This window comes from Engystomops pustulosus, chromosome 7 (genome assembly GCF_040894005.1).
Source record: "Engystomops pustulosus chromosome 7, aEngPut4.maternal, whole genome shotgun sequence".
Classification (NCBI taxonomy): domain Eukaryota; kingdom Metazoa; phylum Chordata; class Amphibia; order Anura; family Leptodactylidae; genus Engystomops; species Engystomops pustulosus.
The window spans coordinates 10,858,137-10,870,208 of NC_092417.1; the positions used below are offsets into that span (position 1 = coordinate 10,858,137).

Sequence of the window (12,072 nt, forward strand, 5' to 3'; positions counted from 1 at the left end):
CAGTATATAGTGATTGCTGAGGGGCTGTATATAGTGATTACTGGACGCTGTACATAGTGAATACTGGGCAGCTGTATATAGTTATTGCTGAGGAGGATGCACATAGTAATTATTTGGGGCTTTTCCCTGTCTGGACTAAATTCAATCGGGGTCCCCACCAGATTTTGCGCCCAGGGGCCCCCACCAACCTTAATCCTGCCATGTCTATAATAGTTTTCCTTAGTTGAGATACAAGGTTTTACATGTTATCTGGTACTTGGAATGTGGTATCATATCTGTTATTGGCAGGGTGTTCCCTTCTGGGGAAATTTGATGAATCTGTTGAATCCCTTTCTCGCTAAGGTGTTTGGTCAGGAGAGATTTATTCAGGTATTTCATGACCTGGATGGGTATTTGAGTGTAGTTCAACTGATTGTCAGCTGTAGGTGATAGGTGCATAAGGCATCCAATGCCGACCGAGCATAGAGCGGGCGCAACCTCTGAGCCCCCTCCATACACCCTGAATAGAAATCTGATGTACACACGCATCATATGCCATTAACGGGTAAAAACACCTTGGAAAAATGACAGCTAAGCTGTGATTGGGCAGCAAAGAATGATTGTTTCTATTGTTTTTGTCCCGCTATAATATGCCTTGACCCTCTCCATTGACGTGATATATTAACCTGCTCTCTCTTCACCCTAATACAGGACACAGCTTCAGGGATCTAGAGGCCGAACGAAAGAGAAGATGCCATGGCCTCCGCATGCAATTCTCTTTGGCCCCAAACCCAGCAGAGATTCTTCCTCCGTCATATCTACCATCATGTCAGCGGAGCAGCAGCCATCGACGAGAGGTGCTAAACAGTTTTGTTCTGTATCAGCTCAGCAGCCACAGCACCATCTCCACTGATCCGAGTTCTTTGGACATAACCCAACCACAAGAGCTTGAGAGTTTGGCGTCATCAGCTGCTGAAAGTGCACCGGCGCAGGAAGACACCATGGCTTTAGGACGATTAGTAACACCAATGCCACTATCGCTCTCATGCTTCACCTTCCATCGGGAGCTTGCTAAAGGAAGCTTCGGGCAAGTCTACCAGGCAACAGACATCCGCCGCAAAGAGCAAGTCGCCATCAAAGTCATGGACAAACTGCTGTATAAGTCACATGGCTACAGTTTTGTAGAGCGCCAAATCCTCCGGAACTCCTATGGAAGCCCATACCTAATCCATGGACTGGCCGCTTTCCACACTAACGGCTATGTGTACTATGTTATGGAGCTAGCCAATAGAGGGGACTTGGATACTTTCATCCAAAATACCTTGCATAGCCCTGACAGGGAGGCTGAAAAATTCATAGCGGTAGAAATGGTGTGTGGCGCTCAGTACCTACACAAACAAGGTATCCTCCATCGTGATCTGGCGCCAAAAAACATCTTACTGACCTCTAAAGGCCACATCAAAATCACAGACTTTGGCCACGCTATGACCAGCTTATATCCCCAATCCATAAGCTTTTGCCAAGGTACCCCTGGATATGCAGCCCCTGAAATAGTCCGTGGCTTGTCCCATGGGAGAGGAGCTGACTTCTTTTCCATCGGCGCTATTCTCTACAGACTGATGACTTTGGAAATGGCTTTTCCCGGAGAAAATCCTGGTGAATGTGAGCAAGCTGTCCTAAACCACACTCCGCTCTTCCCAAAGTTTCTGACGTTTAACCAAGTCAGCGTCTTAGAAGGCCTGCTGTGTAAAGACCAATACCAGCGTCTGGGAGTCAAGCAAAGCCTATGGAGACATCCATACTTCTCCTTTATAGACTGGGAAGATGCAGATGCCGGGAGAATAGAACCACCAGCTATCATGAAGACAGATGCTGCTGACCCAAACACTGAAGAGACCCTGCACTTCAAAGAACCATTCTTCAATTGTAGATTTGTAGATCAGAAGAAGTTTCTAGATTTCAGCTTTGTGTGTGCGGAGTGGTCAGAGCATTATCATCCTGTCAGGAACATATCCTGCACCAGCAGATTGATGGAAAGACTAAGCACCGTAATACGTGACTACTGCATCACCTGTGGAGAAGATTGCCCTGTGCATCTTCCATCGCCACAAATGGTCCGCTCGAAGGTAGCCCCGTGCTTCTCACATCCAAAGACACTTGAGAAGGTTCCCAGTGTGTCTTTCATCAATGCTAATGGCCTGCTCGAAGATAGCCCCACGCTCCTCCCAGCCATAGACACTTGAGAAGGTTGCCTTGTGCGCCTTCTATTACCGCAAATGGCCTGCTTGAAGGCAGCTTCGTGCTCCTCGCAGCCATAGACTCTTGTGAAGGTTTTCTTGTGCGCCTTCCATTACCGCAAATGGCCTGCTTGACGGCAGCTTTGCGCTCCTCGCAGCCATAGACACTTGTGAAGGTTGTTGTCTTGAACGCCTTCCATTACCGCAAATGGCCTGCTTGAAGGCAGCTTCATGCTCCTCGCAGCCATAGACACTTGTGAAGGTTGCCTTGTGCGCCTTCCATTACCGCAAATGGCCTGCTTGAAGGCAGCTTCGTGCTCCTCGCAGCCATAGACACTTGAGAAGGTTGCCCTGTGCGCCTTCCATTACCGCAAATGGCCTGCTTGAAGGCAGCTTCGCGCTCCTCGCAGTCATAGACACTTGTGAAGGTTGTCTTTTGCGCCTTCCATTACCGCAAATGGCCTGCTTGACGGCAGCTTCGCGCTCCTCGCAGCCATAGACACTTGTGAAGGTTGTCTTGAACGCCTTCCTTTACCGCAAATGGCCTGCTTGAAGGCAGCTTCGCGCTCCTCGCAGCCATAGACTCTTGTGAAGGTTGCCTTGTGCACCTTCCATTACCGCAAATGGCCTGCTTGACGGCAGCTTCGCGCTCCTCGCAGCCATAGACACTCGAGAAGGTTGCCTTGTGCACCTTCCATTACCGCAAATGGCCTGCTTGACGGCAGCTTTGCGCTCCTCGCAGCCATAGACACTTGAGAAGGTTGTCTTGTGCGCCTTCCATTACCGCAAATGGCCTGCTTGACGGCAGCTTCGCGCTCCTCGCAGCCATAGACACTTGAGAAGGTTGCCTTGTGCGCCTTCCATTACCGCAAATGGCCTGTTTGACGGCAGCTTCGCGCTCCTCGCAGCCCATAGACATCGCATCCCAATGGATTTCTTGTCTCCGCCCTCCCAGAGGTAAGAGGTCGCCTTTATTTCGGAGATCAATCTATCTTCTGATTTTTTTAGCCACTTATTGGTCTTTTTTCTATTTTTGAGTTTCTGTTCTCTGCTCCCCTCCTCCCACAAGCCGGATCTTTATTATTTTATTTATGAGTCTTATTATCTGACGGACAAATTGTTTAGTTTTTACATCTTTTCCTCTGATGTATAAATCATTTCTCCCCTTTATTCCTGGTCTGTACGGTCACGGAGATACCAAATTTATATAGGTTTTATTTGTAGATCTTACAGTTCTAAAAAATGTCTTAATGTTTTGTCCCTGAAAAAAATTCTTAGTTTTGCCGTATTCTGAGGCCAGTAACGTTTTCATGGCTCAGTGTGTAAGGTGCCAGGTTTTCATTTTGGTTTTTATTGATACCACTTTGGGGACTGTACGACCTTTTCATTACTTTTTATGACGTTCTTGAACCGTTTTTTAAATGCAATGCGTTTGGCTGGTTTGATCGGTTTTTCTTCATTTCTGAAAGTGTAAGCAGATTTTAAACGGATCCAAAGCCGCCAAACATAAGGAAACATATAAAAACCAGTCCAAGAACTGTCCAAGAACGCGCCTTGTGACCGCACCCTAAGAGAGGAAACATAAGGGCAAAACATATGTGATAGGGAAAGCAGGGGGTGTTATACATTACCAAGAGGGCGGAGGCAGCAGGGAATAACATGGGATTATTATTCTGAAAGGCACATAAAGGGTTTGATGGATAAACTATGATAATAACAAGTGTGTCTGTTTAGCTCGCCCTACAGAGAGTGATGACCGGAAGAAGCAGTCTGGAAGACCTGACAGGGAAGGAGAAAGACCCCATCAAAGTATCAGTGGTAAGTCAGTCGAATAAAACGTATTCTATGTGCTGAGCTTCTATAATGTCACTCAGTTACGTCACTGGGGTGTATATAGCTATTATAGGGGGCTGTATATATTTATAGAAAGGCTGTATATATAGTTATTATGGGGAGACTATAAATAGTTATAGGGGGGCTGTATATATAGTTATAGGGAGGCTGTGTATATAGTTATTATAGGGGCTGTATGTATATAGGTAATGCTGTGGAACTTTATATAATTATTGCTGGGAAGCTGTATATAGTGATTACTGCAGAGCTGTATATAGTGATTGCTGGGGAGCTGTATACAGTGATTGCTGGGGGGCTGTATATAGTGATTACTGGGGAGCTATATATAGTGATTACTGGGGAGCTATATATAGTAATTGCTGGGTGGCTGTATATAGTGATTACTGGAGTTTGAATATAGTGATTACTGGAAGGTGTATATAGAAATTATTGGAGGGCTGTATATAGTGATTACTTGGGGCTGTATTCAGTGATTTCTGGGGGGCTGTATAGAGTGATTACTGGGGCCTGTATATAGGGATTACTTCGGGCTCTATATAGTGATTACTGGGGCGATATATAGGGAAGCTGTATATAATCCAAAATCCAAAACAAGGAAGCAGCACTCCGTGAAAATGTTTTATTTCACCAGTGGGAAGAGTACAACGTTTCAGCTATCTCAATGTAGCCATTTTCAAAGGGGAGTGTATATAGTGATTGCTGAGGGGCTGTATATAGTGATTACTGGAAGCTGTATATAGTGATTACTGGGGGAGTGTATATAGTGATTGCTGAGGGGCTGTATATAGTGATTACTGGAAGCTGTATATAGTGATTACTGGGGGAGTGTATATAGTGATTGCTGAGGGGCTGTATATAGTGATTACTGGACGCTGTACATAGTGAATACTGGGCAGCTGTATATAGTTATTGCTGAGGAGGATGCACATAGTAATTACTTGGGGCTTTTCCCTGTCTGGACTAAATTCAATCGGGGTCCCCACCAGATTTTGCGCCCAGGGGCCCCCACCAACCTTAATCCTGCCATGTCTATAATAGTTTTCCTTAGTTGAGATACAAGGTTTTACATGTTATCTGGTACTTGGAATGTGGTATCATATCTGTTATTGGCAGGGTGTTCCCTTCTGGGGAAATTTGATGAATCTGTTGAATCCCTTTCTCGCTAAGGTGTTTGGTCAGGAGAGATTTATTCAGGTATTCCATGACCTGGATGGGTATTTGAGTGTAGTTCAACTGATTGTCAGCTGTAGGTGATAGGTGCATAAGGCATCCAATGCCGACCGAGCATAGAGCGGGCGCAACCACTGAGCCCCCTCCATACACCCTGAATAGAAATCTGATGGACACACGCATCATATGCCATAAAGGGGTAAAAATACCTTGGGAAAATGACAGCTAAGCTGTGATTGGTCAGCAAAGAATGATTGTTGCTATTGTTTTTGTCCCGCTATAATATGCCTTGACCCTCTCCATTGACGCGATATATTAACCTGCTCTCTCTTCACCCTAATACAGGACACAGCTTCAGGGATCTAGAGGCCGAACGAAAGAGAAGATGCCATGGCCTCCGCATGCAATTCTCTTTGGCCCCAAACCCAGCAGAGATTCTTCCTCCGTCATATCTACCATCATGTCAGTGGAGCAGCAGCCATCGACGAGAGGTGCTAAACAGTTTTGTTCTGTATCAGCTCAGCAGCCACAGCACCATCTCCATTGATCCGAGCTCTCTGGACATAACCCAACCACAAGAGCTTGAGAGTCCAGCATCATCAGCTGCTGAAAGTGCACCGGCGCAGGAAGACACCATGGCTTTCGGACGATTAGTAACACCAATGCCACTATCGCACTCATGCTTCACCTTCCATCGGGAGATTGCTAAAGGAAGCTTCGGGCAAGTCTACCAGGCAACAGACATCCGCAGAAAAGAGCAAGTCGCCGTCAAAGTCATGGACAAACTGCTGTATAAGTCACGTGGCTACAGTTTTGTAGAGCGCCAAATCCTCCAGAACTCCTATGGAAGCCCATACCTAATCCATGGACTGGCCGCTTTCCACACTAACGGCTATGTGTACTATGTTATGGAGCTAGCCAATAGAGGGGACTTGGAAACTTTCATCCAAAATACCTTGCATAGCCCTGACAGGGAGGCTGAAAAATTCATAGCGGTAGAAATGGTGTGTGGCGCTCAGTACCTACACAAACAAGGTATCCTCCATCGTGATCTGACACCAAAAAACATCTTACTGACCTCTAAAGGCCACATCAAAATTGCAGACTTTGGCCATGCTATGACCAGCTTATATCCCCAATCCATAAGCTTTTGCCAAGGTATCCCTGGATATGCAGCCGCCGAAATAGTCCGTGGCTTGTCCCATGGGAGAGGAGCTGACTTCTTTTCCATCGGCGCTATTCTCTACAGACTGATGACTTTGGAAATGGCTTTTCCCGGAGAAAATCCTGGTGAATGTGAGCAAGCTGTCCTAAACCACACTCCGCTCTTACCAAAGTTTCTGACATTCAACCAAGTCAGCGTCTTAGAAGGCCTGCTGTGTAAAGACCAATACCAACGCCTGGGAGTCAAGCAAAGCTTACGGAGACATCCATACTTCTCCTTTATAGACTGGGAAGATGCAGATGCCGGGAGAATAGAACCACCAGAAGGTTGTCTGTGCGTCTTCCATAACCGCAAATGGCCTGCTTGATTGCGGCTTTTTGCTCCTCGCAGCCATAGACACTTGAGAAGGTTCCCAGTGTGTCTTCCATCAATGCTAATGGCCTGCTTGAAGATAGCCCCACGCTCCCCGCAGCCATAGACTGTTGAGAAGGTTGTCTTGAACGCCTTCCATTACCGCAAATGGCCTGTTTGAAGGCAGCTTCGCGCTCCTCGCAGCCATAGACACTTGAGAAGGTTGTCTTGAACGCCTTCCATTACCGCAAATGGCCTGTTTGAAGGCAGCTTCGCGCTCCTCACAGCCATAGACACTTGAGAAGGTTGTCTTGAACGCCTTCCATTACCGCAAATGGCCTGTTTGAAGGCAGCTTCGCGCTCCTCGCAGCCATAGACACTTGAGAAGGTTGTCTTGAACGCCTTCTATTACCGCAAATGGCCTGCTTGACGGCAGCTTCACGCTCCTCGCAGCCATAGACACTTGAGAAGGTTGTCTTGAACGCCTTCCATTACTGCAAACAGCCTTCTTGAAGGCAGCTTCGCTCTCTTCGCAGTCATAGACACTTGTGAAGGTTGTCTTGAAAGCCTTCCATTACCGCAAATGGCCTGCTTGACGGCAGCTTCGTGCTCCTCGCAGCCCATAGACACTTGAGAACATTGTCTTGTGCGCCTTCCATTACCGCAAATGGCCTGGCTTCCAATACTGCAAATGACCTGATTGACGGCAGCTTCGCTCTCCTCGCAGCCATAGACACTTGAGAAGGTTGTCTTGAACGCCTTCCATTACCGCAAATGGCCTGCTTGACGGCAACTTCATGCTCCTTGCAGCCAAAGACACTTGAGAAGGTTGTCTTGAATGCCTTCCATAACCGCAAATGGCCTTCTTGATGGCAGCTTCATGCTCCTCGCAGCCATAGAAACTTGTGAAGGTTGTTTTGAACGCCTTTCATTACCGCAAATGGCCTGCTTGAAGGCAGCTTCTTGCTCCTCGCAGCCATAGACACTTGAGAAGGTTGTCTTGAAAGCCTTCCATTACCACAAATGGCCTGCTTGATGGCAGCTTCGCGCTCCCTGCAGCCATAGACACTTGTGAAGGTTGCCTTGTGCGCCTTCCATTACCGCAAATGGCCTGCTTGACGGCAGCTTTGTGCTCCTCGCAGCCATAGAAACTTGTGAAGGTTGTCTTGAACGCCTTCCATTACCGCAAATGGCCTTCTTGAAGGCAGCTTTGCGCCCCTCGCAGCCATAGAAACTTGTAAAGGTTGTCTTGTGTGCCTTCCATTACCGCAAATGGCCTGCTTGATTGCGGCTTTATGCTCCTCGCAGCCATAGACACTTGTAAAGGTTGCCTTGTGTGCCTTCCATTACCGCAAATGGCCTGCTTGACGGCAGCTTTGTGCTCCTCGCAGCCATAGACACTTGTAAAGGTTGTCTTGAATGCCTTCTATTACCGCAAATGGCCTTCTTGAAGGCAGCTTTTCGCTCCTCGCAGCCATAGACACTTGTAAAGGTTGTCTTGTGTGCCTTCCATTACCGCAAATGGCCTTCTTGAAGGCAGCTTTGCGCTCCTCGCAGCCATAGACACTTGTAAAGGTTGTCTTGAATGCCTTCCATTACCGCAAATGGCCTGCTTGAAGGTAGCTTCGCGCTCCTCGCAGCCATAGACTCTTGTGAAGGTTGTCTTGTGCGCCTTCCATTATCGCAAATGGCCTGCTTGAAGGTAGCTTCGCGCTCCTCGCAGCCATAGACACTTGTAAAGGTTCTCTTGAACACCTTCCATTACCGCAAATAGCCTGCTTGACGGCAGCTTCACGCTCTTTGCAGCCATAGAAACTTATTAAGGTTGTCTTGAACGCCTTCCATTACCGCAAATGGCCTTCTTGAAGGCAGCTTTGCGCTCCTCGCAACCATAGACACTTGTAAAGGTTGTCTTGAACGCCTTCCATTACCGCAAATGGCCTGCTTGAAGGCAGCGTGTGCTCCTGGCAGCCATAGACACTTGTGAAGGTTGTCTTGGGCGCCTTCCATTACCGCAAATGGCCTGCTTGACGGCAGCTTCGTGCTCCTCGCAGCCCATAGACACTTGAGAACTTTGTCTTGTGCACCTTCCATTACCGCAAATGGCCTGGCTTCCAATACTGCAAATGACCTGATTGACGGCAGCTTCGCGCTCCTCACAGCCATAGACACTTGAGAAGGTTGTCTTGAACGCCTTCCATAACCGCAAATGTCCTTCTTGACGGCAGCTTCACGTTCCTCACAGCCATAGACATTTGTGAAGGTTGTCTTGAAAGCCTTCCATTACCGCAAATGGCCTGCTTGACGGCAGCTTCATGCTCCTCGCAGCCATAGAAACTTGTGAAGGTTGTCTTGAACGCCTTCCATTACCGCAAATGGCCTTCTTGAAGACAGCTTTGCGCTCCTCGCAGCCATAGACACTTGTAAAGGTTGTCTTGAACGCCTTCCATTACCACAAATGGTCTGCTTGATGGCAGCTTTGTGCTCTTTGCAGCCCATAGACACTTAAGAAGGTTGTCTTGTGTGCCTTCCATTACCGCAAATGGCCTGCTTGATTGCGGCTTTCTGCTCCTCGCAGCCATAGACACGTGAGAAGGTTGTCTTGAATGCCTTCCATTACCGCAAATGGCGTGCATGAAGGCAGCTTTGCGCTCCTCGCAGCCATAGACACTTGTAAAGGTTGTCTTGAACACCTTCCATTACCACAAATGGCCTGCTTGATGGCAGCTTCGCGCTCCTCGCAGCCATAGACACTTGTAAAGGTTGTCTTGAACACCTTCCATTACCACAAATGGCCTGCTTGATGGCAGCTTTGTGCTCTTTGCAGCCCATAGACACTTGAGAAGGTTGTCTTGAATGCCTTCCATAACCGCAAATGGCCTTCTTGATGGCAGCTTCATGCTCCTCGCAGCCATAGAAACTTGTGAAGGTTGTTTTGAACGCCTTTCATTACCGCAAGTGGCCTGCTTGAAGGCAGCTTCTTGCTCCTCGCAGCCATAGACACTTGAGAAGGTTGTCTTGAAAGCCTTCCATTACCACAAATGGCCTGCTTGATGGCAGCTTCGCGCTCCCTGCAGCCATAGAAACTTGTGAAGGTTGTCTTGAACGCCTTCCATTACCACAAATGGCCTTCTTGAAGGCAGCTTTGCGCTCCTCGCAGCCATAGAAACTTGTAAAGGTTGTCTTGTGTGCCTTCCATTACCGCAAATGGCCTGCTTGATTGCGGCTTTCTGCTCCTCGCAGCCATAGACACTTGAGAAGGTTGTCTTGAATGCCTTCCATTACCGCAAATGGCGTGCTTGAAGGCAGCTTTGCTCTCCTTGCAGCCATAGACACTTGAGAAGGTTGTCTTGAGCGCCTTCCATTACCGCAAATGGCCTGCTTGATGGCAGCTTTGTGCTCTTTGCAGCCCATAGACACTTGAGAAGGTTGCCTTGTGCGCCTGCCATTACCGCAAATGGCCTGTTTGACGGCAGCTTCACACTCCTCGCAGCCAGAGACATCTACCGGACTTGACCATAAAAAAAACAAAATTAAAAAAAAAATGTAAAAACACATTGGGGGTCAGTTACTAAGGGCCTGAATCGTGTTTTTACGGCGTGATACCAGAATATTTCTGATTTGCACCCATTTTCCCTGAATTGCCCCGGGTTTTTGATCAGATTGTGGCAAATAGGTGCCGGTATGCACGTGATGACCACAACTGACCACACTGAATAATACCACCACCATAACTGAATACCCACCACACCACTACCATTACCACTGCATCATGACTGAATAACACCACCACACCACTACTATTACCACCGCATCATGACTGAATATCACCACCATACCACTACCATTACCACTGCATCATGACTGAATAATACCACCACACCACTACCATTACCACTGCATCATTACTAAATAATACCACCACACCACTACCATTACCACTGCATCATGACTGAATAATACCACCATACCACTACCATTACCACTGCATCATGAATGAATAATACCACCACACCACTACCATTACCACTGCATCATTACTAAATAATACCACCACACCACTAACATTACCCCTGCATCATGACTGAATAATACCACCACACCACTACCTTTACCACTGCATCATGACTGAATAATACCACCACTACCATTACCACTGCATCATGACTGAATAACACCACCACACCACTACCATTACCCCTGCATCATGACTGAATAATACCACCACACCACTACCATTACCACTGCATCATGACTGAATAACACCACCACACCACTACCACTACCACTGCATCATGACTGAAAAATACCACCACACCACTACCATTACCACTGCATCATGACTGAAAAATACCACCACTACCATTACCACTGCATCATGACTGAAAAATACCACCACACCACTACTATTACCACTGAATCATGACTGAATAATACCACCACACCACTACCATTACCACTGCATCATGACTGAATAATACCACCACACCACTACCATTACCACTGCATCATGACTGAATAACACCACCACACCACTACCATTACCCCTGCATCATGACTGAATAATACCACCACACCACTACCATTACCACTGCATCATGACTGAATAACACCACCACACCACTACCACTACCACTGCATCATGACTGAAAAATACCACCACACCACTACCATTACCACTGCATCATGACTGAAAAATACCACCACACCACTACCATTACCACTGCATCATGACTGAATAATACCATCACACCACTACCATTACTACTGCATCATGACTGAAAAATACCACCACACCACTACCATTACCACTGCATCATGACTGAAAAATACCACCACACCACTACCATTACCACTGCATCATGACTGAATAATACCACCACACCACTACCATTACCACTGCATCATGACTGAATAATACCACCACACCACTACCATTACCAATGCATCATGACTGAATAATACCACCACACCACTACCATTACTACTGCATCATGACTGAATAATACCACCACACCACTACCATTACCCCTGCATCATGACTGAAAAATACCACCACACCACTACCATTACCACTGCATCATGACTGAAAAATACCACCACACCACTACCATTACCACTGCATCATGACTGAAAAATACCACCACACCACTACCATTACCTCTGCATCATGACTGAATAATACCATCACACCACTACCATTACTACTGCATCATGACTGAAAAATACCACCACACCGCTACCATTACCAGTGCATCATGACTGAATAATACCACCACACCACTACCATTACCACTGCATCATGACTGAATAATA

The 12,072-nt window shown here is 47.1% G+C and overlaps 1 protein-coding gene across 1 annotated transcript; it reads left to right on the top strand.

Annotated features, from left to right (window-relative positions):
* Positions 1-3,009: 3,009 nt before the first annotated feature.
* LOC140069229 (protein kinase C delta type-like) lies at positions 3,010-7,035 on the top strand. The gene is made up of 3 exons (XM_072114689.1): positions 3,010-3,173; positions 3,951-4,034; positions 5,586-7,035. The coding sequence occupies exons 1-3, from the start codon at positions 3,089-3,091 to the stop codon at positions 6,770-6,772; spliced, it is 1,356 nt and encodes a 451-aa protein (XP_071970790.1). The 5' UTR covers positions 3,010-3,088; the 3' UTR covers positions 6,773-7,035.
* The last annotated feature ends 5,037 nt before the right edge of the window (positions 7,036-12,072 follow it).

Bases quoted from the DNA above. Each gene is read 5' to 3' on its own strand.
- LOC140069229 (XM_072114689.1), top strand. From the start codon at position 3,089: ATGGCCTGTTTGACGGCAGCTTCGCGCTCCTCGCAGCCCATAGACATC. The intron at 3,174-3,950 runs GTAAGAGGTCGC...GTGTCTGTTTAG, and splicing joins TTGTCTCCGCCCTCCCAGAG to CTCGCCCTACAGAGAGTGAT. The intron at 4,035-5,585 runs GTAAGTCAGTCG...ACCCTAATACAG, and splicing joins ACCCCATCAAAGTATCAGTG to GACACAGCTTCAGGGATCTA.